This window comes from Taurulus bubalis (assembly GCF_910589615.1).
Source record: "Taurulus bubalis genome assembly, chromosome: 8".
NCBI classification, from domain to species: Eukaryota; Metazoa; Chordata; class Actinopteri; order Perciformes; family Cottidae; genus Taurulus; species Taurulus bubalis.
This window is the reverse complement of record NC_136596.1, coordinates 8012613-8031800: the sequence shown is the minus strand read 5'-3', so window position 1 is coordinate 8031800 and position 19188 is coordinate 8012613. Positions and strand designations below refer to the sequence as shown.

The 19188-nt window shown below is 40.3% G+C and overlaps 1 protein-coding gene across 1 annotated transcript in view; it reads left to right on the top strand.

The window, feature by feature from the left end:
- Positions 1 to 6224, top strand: part of frmd3 (FERM domain containing 3) — a gene marked incomplete at both ends in the record, with an annotated part of 42788 nt that extends 36564 nt beyond the window's left edge. Inside the window, 2 exons of the mRNA XM_079222535.1 lie at positions 5072 to 5306; positions 5744 to 6224. Coding sequence (XP_079078661.1) covers positions 5072 to 5306; positions 5744 to 6224 — 716 coding nt within the window. The remainder of the gene's footprint in view (positions 1 to 5071; positions 5307 to 5743) is intronic.
- Between the last annotated feature and the right edge of the window lie 12964 nt (positions 6225 to 19188).

Sequence of the window (19188 nt, the reverse complement as noted above, 5' to 3'; positions counted from 1 at the left end):
CACACACACACACACACACACACAAACACAGTGGTCTTGTTTGGCTTCGGGTATCCCTCATGGATGTTTCATGGGGATTAGACTTCATATTCAATGTCTCATATTTGATCATCACTTCATCGACTCTCCTGCCCATCACTAAACACAACACACGGGGCCCTGGGAGTGATGCAACAAGTCTTCTTTTTCCCTCAAGCAAACTACTGAATAATTCATTTTAATACTATACATTGTCCACGTTTGTCTGAATGTTATCAAATATCAGCTCAGAGAGATGTATTTGAGTGGTTGAAGTCTGTCTCTGCTGTCAGTGTTGTAGCAGATTAACTGTAGAGGGAAACAGAATAAATATGTCTGATAGGAGCAAAAGACAGAGATAAAGAAAGACTTGCAGAGAGGAACAGAAAGCGATCCCCATCCCTTCCTGGGTCAGGCCTGCCCCTTTTGTAATCAGAGTTAGATTAGCTGCTCCTCTGTAGGACCACCTGGTTATATATAGAAACTGCAGCTTTGGGATTGATCCCCCTCTAATGCCCCTCTACTCTTTGTTAACATTGCTGACATTCACTGAAGGGCCCGCCATGTCTCTGTATAAGAGAGAGAGAATGTGTCTGGTGTATGTCTCTCACCATCTCTATTAGTGTGTGTGTGTGTGTGTGTGTGTGTGTGTGTGTGTGTGTGTGTGTGTGTGTGTGTGTGTGTGTGTGTGTTTCTCCCCATCCCGGCCTCAGAGCTCAGCTTGCTGCGCAGTCAGTCGGGGTGTGGGGGTCTAACCGCAAACAGCTGGGTTTGAGGTCTGTCATCAGACTGAATGATGGAGGTTCTTGAGCACAGAAAAAGCAGTGATGTTGGAGGCGGCCTCATGCAGAGCAGTTTGGAGCTGGGTGTTGGCGACCGACCCAACGCAGGCGACACCCTGAGCTGTGGGAGCCAGGGCAGGGCAGAGGGACTCGGGATGGACTTGACCCCAAAGAGGCTTGAGGGTGAGGGAATGGAGGAAGGACAGGCCGGGCCTCTTGAAGTATTCCACCCGGGGGAGTCTACAGATGAGCGAGAATCGTCTATAGTAGTGGCTGAGTCCTTGAGGTGCCAGGTGAAGATAACAACACGCCGGAGCCTGCATCTACGTATAGCCAATCACACGGCACGGGATGTTTATGTACGGCTGGTGGGACATGGGGGACGCATCGCCGGAATCAGTGCTGGACTTCAGAGAAATACGCTGGAACCGAGTAAGATTGTTTGGCAAAAGGCAGAAATATGTGTCAGAAATACATCACGATACTTATAAGGTTATTATAGTGCATCTTTTGTCTTGCAGTTTCTTCAAGTTTAGTGGTATTCAATTGAGTTTCATTGAACTCTGTATTTCTTCAACACATCACATTAAAACTTTTCCAGTGTGATGCGTTAAACATGTATTTATACATTTAAATCAGTATCCGAGAAATTAAACGAGCTAAATGTATGAGATAGTTCAGCCCAGCAGTTGGGTTGCCAGGTTTGTTGTGGCAACCGCATAGTGCAAACTGTGTAGTCTGTCAAATATCCTGAGACTCTCTCGAGATCCCTTTGGTGTGTGTGTGTGTGTGTGTGTGTGTGTGTGTGTGTGTGTGTGTGTGTGTGTGTGTGTGTGTGTGTGTGTGTGTGTGTGTGTGTGTGTCTTGAAGAGAGAGACACTATGCACTAAGAAACCATTACTAGCTGCAGTATAAGACAATACTTGTGCATGCTGTTTCTGTCTGGATGTATAAAATATGCATGAGAGATGCGACACACAATTGTTGTAAAACAACAGGGATTGAGGAAGGATGTTTTATATTTGGATGGCAGATATGTGAAGAGAAATGTTTGGATGCAAAACGCCAGAGGAGAGCTGCCTCAACACCAAACAAACAACCTCTTAAATGCTGGTGTTTCCCATGCTTTTATTTCTGTTAACTTTTTTGAGGTGGAAAAGTTTCTTGACTCTAAATCCGTCTTTTTTTTTCATAATTTCACAAACGCAAATTTAAGAAAAAAAACGCTGATCCTGTTTGACTTGAAACTCTACACCGAAAGTGAGTTGTTATTACATCATAGTAAGAGGTGCTTAATTAACAAAGAAGAAATCCCCAATATACATAGGGATCAATTACTAAAACTTTTCTTGAGTATCAGGCGTCTTGTGTGTTGCTCAAGTAGCCTGAGTTGAGAACTTGACAAAGAGAAGAGCTGTGTAAACAAACAGTGCAGTGACGGCTTTATTCTTGCACACATCAGTTGCACAGATAAATGTACGTTGGAGATGTTTGGGTGTCAATGATGAGGTTGCATGACAAAGATGAATAGGTCTGTCAACACTAGCAAAACCGGGGAAAACGCCACTTTGCACCAGTGTGTGTTTGCAATCTTTCCGGTGGCCACACAGGAATGTAGCGCCTCGTAGTGTGAATGACCTCTTCTAAGGAGAGGCTTGTATCTGAGCTAACAGACAGAAAGCGGACAGTCACATCAATGGGAAAACAGCAGAAACTGACCTCACATCTGGGCTAGCCTCCATGTTTCTGGGGTTCACATATTCTGAGTTGACTCTCCATCCAGAGACAAAACTTGGGATAAGAAATTGAAACCTTTGTGATTTCAACCAAATTAAATGATGTTTACTGTGAGCATAGAAAAAACTACAGCTCCGATGAAAAAACTACAAGCATGGCATTTCGGGAACTTAGTCATCGTAACTTCTTTCATGCATATCCATAAAATGTCATGTAATTCCTGCCGTCTAAAAGCATCTGCAGTCCACAGGACTCTCTCCGTCCTGTTATGTCTGCTCAAGTGGAGACCCTTTGATGTTTAGCCTGCACATGACTGGTATGGTTTTTGTTGAAGAACACTAAAATCATAAATATACAACAATTTTGCAATGCAATGTATCACAGCATTTATAGCTACTGCTAATTTCCAATGCCTATCCCTAGAATAAAAGTGCCTTCAAATAGCAAATATAAAACATGTTCATAGACCGCTAAATTAAACTATGTGCTACATTTTGTTGTCCTAGTAGGAACTTGACTACATAATATAGTATGATTCCGGAATGTGGTTAATATAAACTAAATAGTATTGGTCCTAGCACAGCATCCTGTGGGATTCCTATTATAAATGAACAATATTGGGTAGTTAAAAAAAAGAAAAAAAGATGTCTTGACTCAACATATGAAGCGAGCCATACAGCGTACTGTACAATAAAAGCTGTTCCAGGCTGAAATGCCATTATTAGAGTAGTTACAAATGTCAATTGGATTTTTAATGAGGTGTTCTTAGTTCTGGAGAAGAATGCACTTGTTCCTGTTTCCTTCTGATTCTCTGTCTATTTTCCATTCCATCGTATAGCTATGATTCCTGTGGGTCGCATGGCCTGAGATGCGGGGTACAGCCTGGACAGCTCGTTAGTCAATCACAAGGCTGACGCATCGAGAAAGACAACATTTAAAATTGCCTATTAACCTGACCTGTAACCTGTCTTTGAACTCGCCCCTGCAGGGCCTTTCTGTTTGGATGTTCACTTGGTTTCCTCCCACAGTCACAGTGCAAAGACACGCAAGATAGGATAACAACTCTTAATTGCCTCTAGGTGTGAATGTTTGATTGACTGGCAACCTGCCTCTCACCCAATGCCAGCTGGGATCTGGCCAGCCCTCCTCCCAACCTTCATGGATAAGTAGGCATAGCTAATGGCTTGATGGATTATGATTATTTTCCCACCATATTCAGCCTGTGGACTCTTTTGTCAAGATAATTATTATTTTCTCAGTTGGCAAAAGGCTTTAATTAGTTGGAAAACCCTGGACACAGTGGCATCGTCGTCATGCATCGCATGTGCAATTTTTGTATTCTAACAATTTCCTCTATTTCTGCATGGAAATCCAACTGCTACCTTACCTGTACACATCAGACATCATCCTTTATTTCTTATTTTTTTCTGTATAATAAATCTGTATTTTATACAAGTCTGTCTTGCCCTTTCTGCAACTTTGCACTGTGATAATTGCATCACAAGTTAAATGCAATATTTTGCTCAATCAGCAACCAGTAATGTTCAGATGTCCAATTATAGCTTCTGGTCTTGCTTCCTTGTTTTCAGGTTTAATGTCCATCTCTTCCTCTGAGTTCATTCACTCGTTGGCTTTTTGCTGACTCTGTTTCCATGGTAGCGGTCACCGCTTGCTCCTCCCTCCCCCTCCGTTCTTCTTTAATTTCTCTCAACTCATAGTTCAATCAGTTGGCATGGTAACTGATTAGTTAACTCATCACCTCAGAGTGAAGTTCAGCTATCTACGCACACACACACACACACACACACACACACACACACACACACACACACACACACACACACACACACACACACACACACACACATACTACGTTACTTCAGGAATGACTGCTAGCCTGCAGAATCATTTTTTAGAGGTATAAATTCAAAACCAGCCTGACTGAAGACAATGAGAGTTCAGTATCATGAAGTCTGGTCCAGCCTGAACTGTGTTACTTACACTTAGAGTTAATGCCCCCTGTCAGCATCTATAAGCCAAATCCAACCAGATGAGAACACGCATATAAATAACCATTTAGATGTAAAGTATAATTGTCGTCTCACATTTTCAGGGTTGAAGCGAGGTTAAGTATTTAGACATTTTTTATTTTACACATCAGTATTATTATAACAAATACGGGGACGCCATCATGTGGATCGAGTGTTTGACTGTAGCATAGAAATCTACAGCTGAGAGTAGCACTTTAGCCCAATTACGTAGAAAATAACAGTTTTGTGTTTGTGATTCATTCACACTGTAAATGCTGACCCAGAAACTACATGTACACTCAACAAAGGTCAAGTGATGGATAAAGGTGGGGCAACTCTGTCAACAGCTCAGATCAAATTAAATAAAGTTTTTTCTTATATTTTTTAAGTTTTATATTTTTTTAAAGCAGTGATATTACAAAGTCCCTGTTTAATTGGGCGCATTGAGATCACGTTGTGTGGCATTCTGTTTAAAATGTGTCTTCTGTCTTGTTCTCTCACCAGGTGTTGTTGCTGTAAAGGACTCTGTCCCCTTGTCTCCCCTCAAACCTTCAGCTGCACCTGCAGACACAGAGCAACAAAGTAATGAAGGAAACTCTGCTTTGGGGAATGACCTGCATCCTTCCCGTGTTTCCATGGAAACCTCAAATCTCCGACCTCAGATGCCCAAAGCTGAAGATGAAGTGGAGGAAGATGACGAGGCCAGCGGTGCTCTCACCATTTCTGAGCTTGTCTACAGGTCTATAGAGTTTTATAACACAGCTATAATCAATGTTTTCATAATAACTATATTTTTGGGCTCACAACTTTAATGTTTTGCTTGTCAAAGTTCAAAATCCACTGTACACTATATCTGCTCAGCACCAAACAGACGACAGACAAAGACAAAAGTCAGCACTAATAAAATGTAGATGTCCTCCATATCCGGAGAGGAGAAGAGTAAATAAGCCACTGTATGTCAGCGTTGTGTTTGCAGCTTGTAGACATGTCTGTAGCAACATGTTTCTGTGTGAATGTCTCTTATGAAAGACAGGTTGAAACCTAGCTTTGCTATTGCTAAAGGAAAACGCCAGCTCTGACATCAGCGTTTGAGAAATGTCCCTTCTTCTTCTTTTGGGCGCTGATTATGTGTTATTTGTTTTCTTTAAATATCTTTAAATACCCGCTCTTCTCCAGTCCTTGTGCCAGCATGCTACCCACCCCAGTGGAAGACGGTCAGGGAGGCGTCGACCTGCTCTTCTCCTCTCCGGTCCAGAGCCCAGCCAGGATGCTGAGAGAGCTCCATGCCGACCCTGACATCCAGGCCCAGCTGGAGGCTGAGAGGGAGCGAGACCGGGCCTATGAACGCACCCGAATGGCTGCCAGAGGTGGAATAGGTGGCGTCCTGACCAGCAGCCTGCGCCTGCTATCATCCAATGAAAGAGTCAATGCATGTGTGCTGAGTGTGGCCCGCTTTGTTGCCGTGGTAATGGGTATCTTGCTTGTCACGGTGCCCACACTGCTGCTACTGCTGGAGTCAGACATCGACGTGTCGTTCCTCCATGAGATCCGCCAGACGCCGGAGTTTGAGCAGTTTCACTACGAGTATTACTGCCCGCTCCGGCGCTGGATCCTTTGTAGGATCAGCATGGCCTTGGAGAACCTCTGGTCAGACTGAGGAGGAAGAGGAAAAGAAGAGGGCGAAGAGTCACATCAGGGGGAAACAAAAATGCCCAAATGTCTGTCTTAATATGTAATTTAATCTTATATTCAGTTTCAACAACTGGTGAGACAAAACAACCAGTCTGCCAATGGGATGAGATTATTTCACTTGTTTAAGAGCAAGTTCAGTTTATTTTAAGAGCAGGTGCAATGGAGCGCTCATAAAATTGCTGTAGTGTAATTTGTTAAAAAAAGAGGCCTGAGATGGATTAACTGTCGGGCCTGTTTGGCCAACATTATTTCTGATTGAATTACACTGGAATAATTAGTTTCACCTCTTTGGCAGCATACATTGGAGTCTTGAAGAAAAGAGAGATAGAAGAGAAATATGATTATGATTATATGATCCAATCACTTGGATCATGTTAAGAGACGTTTGACAGTGATGAACTGAAAAGAAAGAACAAGGAAGAGGAGAAACCTGTGGAGGGGAGAGATTCATGAAAATAAAAAACAAGGAAAGTCTTGGATAAAGAGAAAGTCTCAAAAGATTAAAAAAAGAAGAAATAACTAGTTGATTTCGTTTTAATAGAACTTTTGACGGTCTGTTCACTCCTGACGCTGACGAGCTGATGCAATGACTCTTTGGTAAATAGTGCGAACCATTCTGATTGGTTTTCGCCTTCAGATTGGAACACCTGATTGGTCACAGAACCTGTCAGTCATGACGGAGTGGGTGGGGACAGAAAGATAAATGATTGATTTGTCACTGGACACAACAATAGCCACAGTCAAAGGTACATTATATATATTTAAAAACAAAAGAGAAATATTGATAATTAATACCTATCTTAAATAAGTTGTTTTTAAGGTTTTGTACATTTTTATGTGATCCAGATCTTTCAGGAATTTTTCAGTCAGATGATCTACTTTGAGCTTATTTTAAAATGAAGAGTTTACAAAAGACTACAAAAAAAAGCAAATTTATTGAAGTTTATCGGGGTGATGGGTGTTGAGAAATTTAAGATATTTTTTAAGACTACCTTCAGCATTTGTTCACCTGGTAGCACCCTGGGTTTTTCCTACAGAGGCGATAGCACAAATCTTTTACACAGACCACAGATTGCTACTGTTTCAGATTATGTGATGTCATTTTGGAAACAGGAGGGCAGCAGAGGAGAGGAACTTTAGTCTGTTTGTGATGAAAAAACTTGTGTTTTGTTAAACTTCTAAATGTCTTCTGAACTAAATGTTAGCTCATTAATTAAGACTACTAGTGCATCTTTCAGTGTGTTTTCAGAGAGTTCGAACATAAATGTATGAAGAAATGCTAAAGGACAAAAAGGTTATTTGTAGGCTCATGATGAAAAGTTGCTGTGTCGTAATAGTGGATAAAATCGTGATTTGGGGTCATTTGTCAGTCGATGGTGTGCTACTTGTGGGAGAGCCCTGTGTGTATTTCAGAGGGATTTGAAATGATAGGATGGTACACTCAAAATGCTCAGAGGAACAGGTGTGCATACTCCAACCTGACTGCTGCTACGTGACACATGATGGGACAAGTGAAGCGCTTAATGGTCTAAATCTCTCATACAGGTCATACTTTCTCTGGTTATTTTCTGGTGAAGAAGAAGTTTGATCTGACTGAACGAATGTGGCACAGTTAGAGTACAGTTGCAGGTATTTCATTTAAGCATTTTAGTCACTAGATAAGATTAGACATGATTTGTAGCCATTTCTATTATGATCTGTGATGTGTTTATCATTTAGATAACTGCAACTGTTTATTCACAGTACTGAGGACATGGCTGTATTCTTTCTCATTTTCATGTCAGTGACCAACAAGTTATATTCAAACAAGCTACCAAGCTGTGTTCACAGACATTCACTACTGATGTGGTTGGGGTTTCTCAAAAGGTCTGGAGGGATGGTGTCAGAGATGAAAAATATCAAGGTTAAAACCCAGATTATTTTATTTAAAAAAAATCTCTATTTCCTACAGAGATATAGAAATGAACTGTAGACGTGTTGGTCTTTGTAATACAGTTTATTTCTGTGTGCTTTTACAAAGTCACAGTATGAAATGTACCAGAGACTTACACAATAACCTTTTGACTCAACTCATTTTGGGCTAAAGACTAAATCAGAGACTTGTAGCTCTGATGAGAATTTGCATCAGTCACTTTTGGAAACTTACAGCCGTCACTGTGTGATTGGTGATCATACAGACAGTGCCTGCCTGGTACCGTATCGTGGCTCAGCATGGAGAAGAGAACAGAGAGCTACAGAGATGAGAAATTACATCAGATCAAATGAAAACAGATGTTGTTGTTTTGTTTTTTTATTTTTTGCTCAAAATGTAGTTCAATTTGGATCAACTTCTCAGGAAAGGGTATTATCAATTTATGTTCAAAATAACAAATATTTGTCTCAAAAAGAAAAAAGGAAAGAAAAAAGGAAAGAAAAAAAGCATCTAATCACAGCATACACCATAAACTGTGTCCATAACCATCAAACTGTATGGTAATGTCTTGCTATTATGCTATTATGAATATCCAAACACTTTATATATTTATACCAAGTCAGTAGCTGGATATAAATATGGCTGTGTTATTGTAGCCTCATTTCACTCAACTACATACGCATCTTAACATGTTACCCAAAACGTTTTTTTAGTGTTGAGAGTAACTGCAGTTTGGCCACCATAGCTGAACCTCCACATTGCTGCAGGGCGGACTGTCAGTCGGTTTGCTACTGTCAAAGCAGGAGTAGCAACATGGAGTCTTGATCGACCGATCTTTCGATCAAAGCTCTCACACAGTGGCTCTGATTTAAGAAATCTCTCTCCATACTCTTCGGCTGCGACAGAGGCCTCTGCAGTGCACATCACCATCAAATCCCTCTTATTATAATCGATCAAATGTTGCTGCCTCATATTATCAGCTGCTTTGTTGTGGAACTCTGTCATGCATCAACAAGTTTTATGCATATAGAAAATATGCAGTAACAAAAGAAGCACGCATATTTGGGACAAAGCATTTATTTTCCTACTACAGCATGCACTGAGTTTCAACGCTGAAACCAACCCAAGGGCCAAACCACTTTGATGACAATGTGTGCATTTAACATCACAGACTCTGAGCTTCACTGTATTGGATGACGCTGATCTATTTGCACTGCTATATGATCAACATCATCCCATGATAACTAACGGAGGGGGATATCGTCCTGTCTTATTTACCTGTTGCTCCTCCAGTATGCACATGCATCAAAATGCTTGAGTGATTCACTGTAGATTTAAAATGTGAGTTTCTCTGTAAAGGCTTCATGTACACAGCTGTACAGATATAGTTTGTCCCCGACCTTGGTCCTTTATTTCTGTGCTTCATCCTCCTCTAACGAACCCGGGGTGTCTCTTACTCTGACCTCTCAATGCAAATCACATGCCCTCATCTGTAAATACTGTGTTTATAGTTGTGGCAAAAAAAACAAATAATCCAATCAAAGATTTCCATCCTTCCTTCCCTCTGAGTGTCTTGTCCCTTAAAGCGTTCTAGATGTAGGCTTGGCTGTCTTCATCATCTTAGATGAATGCATGTTTTCTGTGTTTTTTCCAAGAAGTGGAAGAGGAAACACAATGAGGTATTTGAGTATTTTCTCTCAATACAAAATAGGCATTGGTCATCAGAGCATGCAGTTTTGTGACCACAAAACCAAAAAATGTCACGCAGTGTGCTTTGGCCTTAATTTTAACCATTGGCTTGACAAGACTAAATACATGTGGTTGCTAATTATGTTAGCTTCCTTTGAGCTGATCTAAAAAAAAAAAATGTCTCGTGACAAAAAGAAAAACGTCTTGATATCTGCTTGGAAAAGATCATTTTACAACCTCTTAAAGAGCAGTTATAATGCTTGACTAGTTAGCTTTTGCTGTGTGTGCATCTTTAAAGCCAATCTCTAAACGCTAACACCCTGACCTCATTGCTAACGTAGCATGCTAACTGATTGAATTCAGAAACTAGTTGTTTAGGTGTTCAGTTTCTGAGATGTTTTAAAAAAACACTAAAGTGAGTGAATGGAAAGTCAAACTACACCTCAACTCATTGCAAACAACAACAGGTCTTTCAGTTCTGTGGTCAAACAGATATTTTGTCCCATTTGACACTGTAGCATTTTATTAGTTTGAAGCTCATTATCAGGAGGGAATTTCACCCCTTTGAGATGTAGCTCTTGTTTTGAGCGACTGAACTTGAGCTCTTGTGTTTTATAGCATACAGATTGACCGAGAGTACAACTTGTGTTGCCTGTACTTACATACTACTGTGATTAAAAACATCATCAAGATCACTGCTCACCAGTTGATATCATATCTGAGGTTTTACTGTATTACTAAGTTCCTGACATGAGTCAAGTATTTACAAACCTTAAATTTAATTTTCCGCCTTTAATTATCAGAAAATATCACAAAAGAAATGATTCACAGACAACAAACACCTTGAATTCAAAGCTGTTTTAATCTAATACACAAATTGCATGATTTATTTAAGATTTTAAATATTTGAACTCAGGTCTACTAATATGCAAAACTATTGGACATCACATGGTAAAAGAGAAAAATAAGCTGTTGTTTAACATATTATTTCTGTGTTGTGTGGGCATGTACAGTAGCAGATTCTCTTGCACGGTCACTTTGTTGTTTTTGATTGTTAGTCAAACTGATTTGTTGTTTTATTGGTTTGTTTTTTTGTCATTCAGTCTCTTTTAATAATAAACTCTGGGAGATTTAATTTAAGAAGAATCAGAAAAAAAGAAGAAAAGAAAATCCCTAAATAATGATTCCCCTCTCTTCTGGGACAACCAAGCCTTATGAACTTTGTGAAGTGAAACTTTTGAATGTTTGTATGTTATAAAAGAAAACAATTGATTGTTTTATATGTTAATACTGCCACAATAAAGCTCCCTAATGAATATATATTGAAATATGGCACCTAAAGTGTGGATTATTTGACATGTTTGTTGATTGTGGAAAATGAATCTCAATTCATTAGTTTATATATATATATATATATATATATATATATATATATATATATATATATATATATATATATATATATATATATATATATATATATATATATATATATATATATATACTGAGATCCAAGAAAAGAATTCCGAAAACATTCTCAAAGCTTTGTCTCCCTCATGTGGTGTAAAATGGAGATTGCATTTTGTGTCGACGTCTCTATGGTGATGTGTTTGTCATTTCTGGGAGTGTTCAAACATTTGCTATTAAGATTAAACTCTCGTAGATTAGAGTCACTTTTGGATTAGAAAATACCATGTTCTGTTAAAAAAGTCTTCATCCAAGGATCTCAAGTAAGCTCTATTATACTCTCCAGTGGAAATATTTGGGGTAAGAATGACTTTTGATTCTCCTGAGCTGCCTCATGCTGTTGTGTAGCTGTTGCTTTATGGCTTTGATAGACAAAGTCGTCTCTCAATCATAGAGACAATAATAGGTCTGTTGCATGATGATTATTTTGTATAGTGCATCAAATGTAAATGGTTCTTCTGTTTTAACAGAACAGTGCTTCAGTGTGAAACATTAGTGTGTGCCGTCTGACCATCAATGTCTGGAAGGAAAGAGACTACGTGACATCGTGAGAAGAAATAAAGTAACGCTGCACCACAAAATGAGTGTATAACAATGGAGAAATCTAATAAACATGAGCCACAAATTACTTTCCAGGTGGTAAATGCAACTATGGAGACGCGTCCTCTCACAGGAACAGGACGCGCTGTGTCTGAACTCCTGGAGGACTCTGGGAATTGTAGACAGATCAAAAACCAGGAGCTGCACCTCCGTGTTCTCAGTGACTCTCTCTTCAGTGAGCAGCAGAAGCTGAGCCATGTGTTGGACTGGGCACACAGTTTCCTCAGTAGTGGGTCAGAAGTTCACCACCAATTCTGCACAGATGACAGCTTGACATTGGCAGATGAAGAGCGGAGGGAAACACAGAAACAAATTCCTGCATACATGCATCCATCTGCAGCTAAATACCATCATACTGTCTCCTGCACTGCAGGTGGTAATGAAGTATTTGGACATTTACCAGATGATCCCTACATCCCCTTCTCCTTTATCCCGGAGAGAGAGAAGGAGTACAGAGAAACTCCTAAATATATGAAAAGTATGGAGCTACAGGAGGCCACTAATGAACAAATTCCTAGCCAAGACGACAGAACAAGCAGTCCGTTCATATCTAATCAAGGACATCACACCAACTTATCAGACAGAAAGACAAATCAAATGCTTGCAGCAGATGGTGCGACATGCTCAATCAAAGAATCCACATCATGCTGGAGCAATGTGGAGAGCATGGTGTTTGGCACTGTAAGAAACTTGAAACTGAGTTATAAAAGTGCTGGAGCTCAGTCAAAAAGAGACATATCAGGACAGCAGATGGAGCTGGGCAACATAAAAGGTGAGGGGAGGGAGGAAACAGAGGATGCTGGGATGGGCCAAAGGAAAGGCAAGATCAATGAAGAGCAAGACTCTAGCTCAGCTTTTGCAATACATGCAAAGGATAAGATGAACAATATTGAGCCTAAGAAGACACAGGAACCGATGGAAAAGACTTCACACCTCAGTTTTAGCTGTCATTTGAAAATACCACCAACTTTGACTGTATATGAGTGGTACCAGCTTTGTTTGGATCAATTGCATCACCTCAGAGTGAGACAAAGCCAGCATATGGTACCGGGATGCTCCGTAGAGCCACCGGCAACAGAGAGAAAGACAGCTGTAACGGCGCCACAACATCCTGAGTTTAAACAACATGTTAATGAAGCAGGAAGTAAAATGGTTACAGCTACAGAAATCCCCAAAAAGAGGAGTTCATGTGTCATTAAGAAAAAACAGGACAGATCTCAATACAATAGACGTATGGCAACGCTTACTGAACATGGACAAACCAAACATCATGACAATTTGACTGTGAAGGAAACACCTGCAGCCAGGTGTGCTGAGAGGAGATCTGTTTGTGTCATTAACACAGCTGTTGAACATCTGGGGACTGTTGATAATGTGTCTGCTGTGGAGGAGAGTGCTGCAGTCACCACTCACCCAGGTATTGGATATTATAAAGGAAGGCAGAATAAAGTTAGATGTTGTACCAGGGGAACCCGTTACTGTCTAGAGGGGTCAGGTCCCCATACAAAATAAACTTAAATTACAGGACAGGAAAGAAACCAAATTTAAATTCTAATTTAAATTCAAATTAGTTTTGTGTGATTTGTCTTTGCCTTTGTCTCTATCCAGGTTTGCTTCCAGAGAGAATCGGCCGAAATCCAGGCGTAAAGGGTTATCAGAGTGGTGTCAAAGGTCAAAAGAAAAAAGTTGGGGGTCAAGCAGCCTCATTGAGACTCTGTGAAAAGTCAAGTGGCTCCCTGTCTTCTCTAACCAGTAAAGAAAAAATCCAAAGGTAACAGAAATATTGCCAAATAGGTCCATGAACATCAATTTGAATTTGATACTGTACCTTAACACTACACATATCACACTGACAGTGATATTCACCAAATTAATTAATCCATATGCAAAGATACCACAAATAGGGAGACAAAATGATTAGGACCTCAAAATATCAACATTTATGCTCTTTCACATTAGCTCTTTAATTAGTTCCCGGTAAATGTGCATTGTACTTTGCTATTGTGTCAAGCTGAGCCTCCCCTGTGTCCTGCAGACCTCAGACATCAGCAGTAAAGAAACACACACTAGAAGGCAAAGTGAAACCTACTTCAGTCTGTAGAAATACACACAAATGTCCGTCACCTACAGAAACACACACATCTCTTCACGATGAGCCCGGACCAACATCATCAGCTTCGGGTGAGTTCAACACTAAAATGACACACTACAAAAAATGCTACAAAAGGTTACCAATAAGTCATATAAATTTGAAATGTTAAAGGGTTTTTGCTTGTGGTGCCACCTAACACAGATTTACTTTTGTTCCTTTTGTTTTGAGGAATTTCTGTTTTAAATTAATTTCACACCTTATGCAATAGCAGCAAGGATGAAGAGGGACTTCAAACTTAACTCGTCATTTTATTTATTTCCTTTTAAACAGAAAAGAAGCCTTAGAATTGTAACTTTTATAGCCAATAACTGTTTGTTTGCCTTTTCAGGTGCATGTCGATGTAAACAAACTGACAAATACAATGTAAGGAATCCTATTTCCTGTACTTTGTTTGTGATATTGTTTATCTACAATATGATCCCATTTGTCATTGGCACTACAATATGTCAGAATAATTTGTAATTAATAGCACGCTTTGACTTCTGTTTGTGTTGTCGTTACGGCCGCCAGCCAGCAGGTGTTCCTGTGCGTGACCGTTGGTTGTGTCTTCCTGATGAGGTGTGGCTGTCCGTCCTGCCTCTGCTGCCTCCCAGTGATCTGTGCAGAGTGATGCAGGTCTGCAGTCGCCTGCACACACTGGCCACCGATCACACACTCTGTGAGTCAGCCCGCTGCACTGGTAACCCTTGTGGTGGGGGGGAGGCACTATTTGGATATAGTGTGTCAAGCAAGTAAACCTCTTGCTGTTTTACTTCTTGAGGTTAAATTTAAACACGGTAGTTAATGACATCTGTGGAATATCCTGCAGTATCTCCACTAAGTGTGTCACAGCACATGGTGTGTTCTCATGATGTTAGTACTTCCAGCGGTGTACTGTACAACTCCCTGGACAAACATACAGTAAGATAACCCAGACCTGCACCATCACATGCTCTCATACCCGTACACACACTGTAGGTCAGAGCCAACGTTTGTAATCACCAAAACAGGTACATATGCTGAACATTAAAACTTTCTCTTTCTGAAGGGAGAAATCTGAGTATTGCAAACTCCAACCTGACGGAGCGGTGGTTACTTTGTGTGGGCAGACGTCGTCCTCGCAGTCTGTGTCTGTACAGCTGCAGTGGCCTGTCTCTCACCTCCTGTGGGCTGGAGGTGTTTTTCACTCTGTGTAGAAACTTTCTTGAGGTAAAAACTGTCAAAATTGGAACTCAATTGGACAGGTCAAGATATTTCTTTATTCTACTTTATTGATCGCTCAGGGCTAAATAAACACTGTAACGGGTGGGCGTTTTTCCATCACATGACTTTACAGTGTTTGAGTCGATCCTGTGTGTTTGTGTGTCCATGTCAAATATCTTCCAATTGGAAGGAAAAAAAGCAATTTTGTAAAAGCTTTTGTAATTTGCCAATGAGATGCATTTTCTGTTTTTCTATTGACACTGTGAATTTATTGAGTTGACATCCTGAATCCATCTTTTTGTATTTCTCTTTCATGCAACAGGTTTAAACCACATTCAGAAACGTTAATTAAAATAACCTAATATCCTGTATGAGGTTTAAATTCTGTAAAATATATTTGCATTTCCAGTGTTACGCTCTGGTGTGATTTCAATGCCACATAATATCTATCCTGTAATTTGTTAATTACAGGAACTTAAGGTCACAAGTTGTACTGGTCCTGGTCTCCACGGTGACCAGATGCTGCCTCTGGTTGGTCAGCTGTGTCACCATGTGACCAGTGTGGATGTGGGCTGGAGTGGCGCAACAGACACTGGCGTGAAAGCCCTGAGCGACTGTGCCCCAGAGTCAGTTTGTATAAACACACACACACACACACTCATTAAAGGTGTGCAACTGGCATACAATCTACGCCGTGTTATGGTAAAAAAAAAAGTTAAATGTCATCCAACATGCACCCTAAGGTGACATGCTGGTTGACTCAGTATATATGGTGAGGTCATGTTGTTGTCCAGTGAAAACCATGCATCTCCATGTATGTTGGTTTTTAGGTTATAAATGCTTTTTTGTTGGTTCAGATGATTCTATGTCTTAGTCTAAACAAACCTTCTCAGCCATACATTGGATATGTTAAATCAGTATCTTCAAAAACTCACAAGCTACAATAAAATCCCCCATAAAAAGCTTCCCTGGATAGCAGGATGTACCCTCATGCTGCATTTGTTAGGCACATACTTCCAATGTCATAGAAGAAGAAGAAGAAGAAGAAGAAGAAGAAGAAGAAGAAGAAGAAGAAGAAGAAGAAGAATCCCTTAATAGTCCCACAATGGGGAAATGTATTCTCTGCATTTGACCCATCCATAGTATTTCCAGGAGCAGTGGGCTGCCCCTAGTGAAGCATCCGGCCCACTTTTAGACTCTAAAATGAACCATTTCACTGGGACACTTAATTAAGTACACAGTGATACAGCACACTACACCAAATCACATGAATGTACAGGAATAAACTTAAATGCAAGGAGCTTGTTAACCCTTTATTTGTCGTCCCTTTAGGTTACAACTAAAATCGGTTGTCCTGAACGGCTGTCATGTCACTGATGACCCACTGATGAAGCTCGTCATGAGGCACAAAGACAGGTCAGTAAAAAAAATATCCATATGTCTTAATTGCTGTCAATGTGCGGCAGGAGATGGGTTTGGTTGTGTGGCTGTATTTGTCATTTAGCTAGAATGTCTTGGTTTACCTCCTCAATGGATTTGACATTCACATTTACATTTTTACAGCTGCCTTATGAGTGGATCCACCCAGATATAATCAGGATGTGCACACAGGGCTGTTTGTTTCTGTTTGTGCATGTGTTTTCATATCAGTCTGCGCAGATTGGAGGTGTTTGGCTGTCAATTCCTCACTTCATCCTGTCTACAAACAGTATATGAGGTACTTTATTTTGAAATGTCAACACTTTATTTTGAAAGGTAAACAATTTATCTTATTTTAAACTGCAAAAAGAAACATGCTTTGAATCAGGCCTGTAGTTTTCCTAATGGACGTGTTTTGGAGTAAGACAGATGGAGTATTATCAGGAACCGACAGAAACATTGATTTGGTGAAACTGTTTCTTTGAGCAATAATTCTAATATATCTCCCCCAACACATGGTCACATAGTTTAGTAGTTAATGTTACAACAGCATTTGCACTGCAATGTGTTTTAAGGCTAAAGCATGACACGCTACTTTTGCTAAAAAAGAAAGTTGGAAAAGAGGCAATGATGAGCCTCGTGCCTGGAACCGGCCTCGTTTAGAATGTGAAAAGTACTCCCTGTCTTTATATTTCTCCTCAAGAAATGTAGATTGGATGTGATATCACAACACAACAACAACAACATGTTTTCCACTACATGTACATATGTCCAGGTGTTCTCTTTGTGTCAGGTGTGTCCTGGCCTCCAGCATCTTAACATCGGACAGGTGCCAAAAGTAACGGCCCACTGTCTCACAGTGATGACATCACTGCTCAAATGTCTCATTTCACTAAATCTCACTGGACTTCAGCTGGTGAGTTTGAAAATCTGTGACTCCCAATCCCAACTGTGTATGATTAGTAAATGATATTTCTGAATTGTCAGAATACTCTCTCCATTTGTGTTTACTGTTCCCAGGTCACTGATGCCACAGTGGAAACTTTCCTTCAGAACTGTGTCGAACTTCAGAGTTTGACCTTCAGCTCCTGTCCCGGAGTCACTGACCTGACAATGCACAGCATCCGTAAATACACACCCTGTATCAGGTACACAAACTTGAGCTAACATACATGTGAGTTATTGATTGACATTAATTCCCTTAATATATATCCTAACTTTAACGCTGTGTCGTCGAACCTCATCCCTAAAGAAACAGAAAAGTACCAACAGAAGCTACTGGAAGTTTTCTTATAAGTTTGACGTCTTGTCAGTTAGCCGCTATAGTGTGTGTTAGTCCATGTGTTTGTGTGTTAGATCTCTGGATGTGAGCGGCTGCAAGGCAGTAACAGATGCAGGCGTTCAGTCTATGGCTCTGGGATGTCGAAGACTTCAGCTGCTGAATCTCAGTTCCACCGGCACGGGAAACAGAGGGTACAACACACGGCACACAACTCACTGAACCGTATATATTTTATCTGTTTGTGATTGCGTTTTTTTGTGACCACTTAAGCTGCGAATAACCTTGTTGCCAAATCCCTAGATATCAGCAATACAACTGATGAGGAAAATGTTAAAGTAACTTGCAGAAATGATGTGTGTGACAGGGTTACTCTGCTGGCAAATTACTGCAGCGGACAACTCCAAACTGTCAAACTCAATTTCTGCCACATCACCTTAGAGACAATACTGAAGCTCTGCAGACGCTGCAAAAGGTAAACACATATCTCTTTGGGACTTTCATAAGATATAGCAATTACCAAACATGCAACAATCAGGCCCTTCCTCTTTTTTGTAATGAGCACCGTGTGAGATCCATTTCAGCAACAGATGATCTAAAGTGTGATAACTTTGATCTGTAAAGCATCCTGACATATTAGCACAAAATGACGCTTATTTGCGTCTCCGCATTTCTGTCTCTTTAGATTGAAGGTGCTGCATCTCTACGGCTGTGCACGTCTCCCCGCTGAGAGAGAGATCAGGGATATTAACGCGACTGTGAAAGTTCAGCCTATGCGCAACTGGACAGACGCATACGACATGGGCAAAATGTAGCTATGTAATAGCTTAGTAGTAGATCATTTTGAAAAAGAATCCAAATAAAGAGACTAACAGTTTGACTTGTATTGCATTTATTCATGTGATATTTTAGTCATGGGCAAAATGAGGCCTCAAGGAGGATTATGCCTTATGTGGATATATATGATGGATTTGACTTGATCTGAAAGTGTTACACTATGTGTTCGGAGATACATTTCTCCCCCCAAGACTTACGCGATGCATGCAAGTAGCATCCCATGCATGTCACTTTAAATATTGAGAGGGAAAAATGGACTCTTTCACTAACAATTAAAAAGAGAAACATTTGCAGAATATGTATGGAGTCAATGGCAAACATGAAAGTAAGCAAAAGTATCAAATATGATATTTTTGACAATATGATATTCACTTTTTAATCTGTTTGGAAAG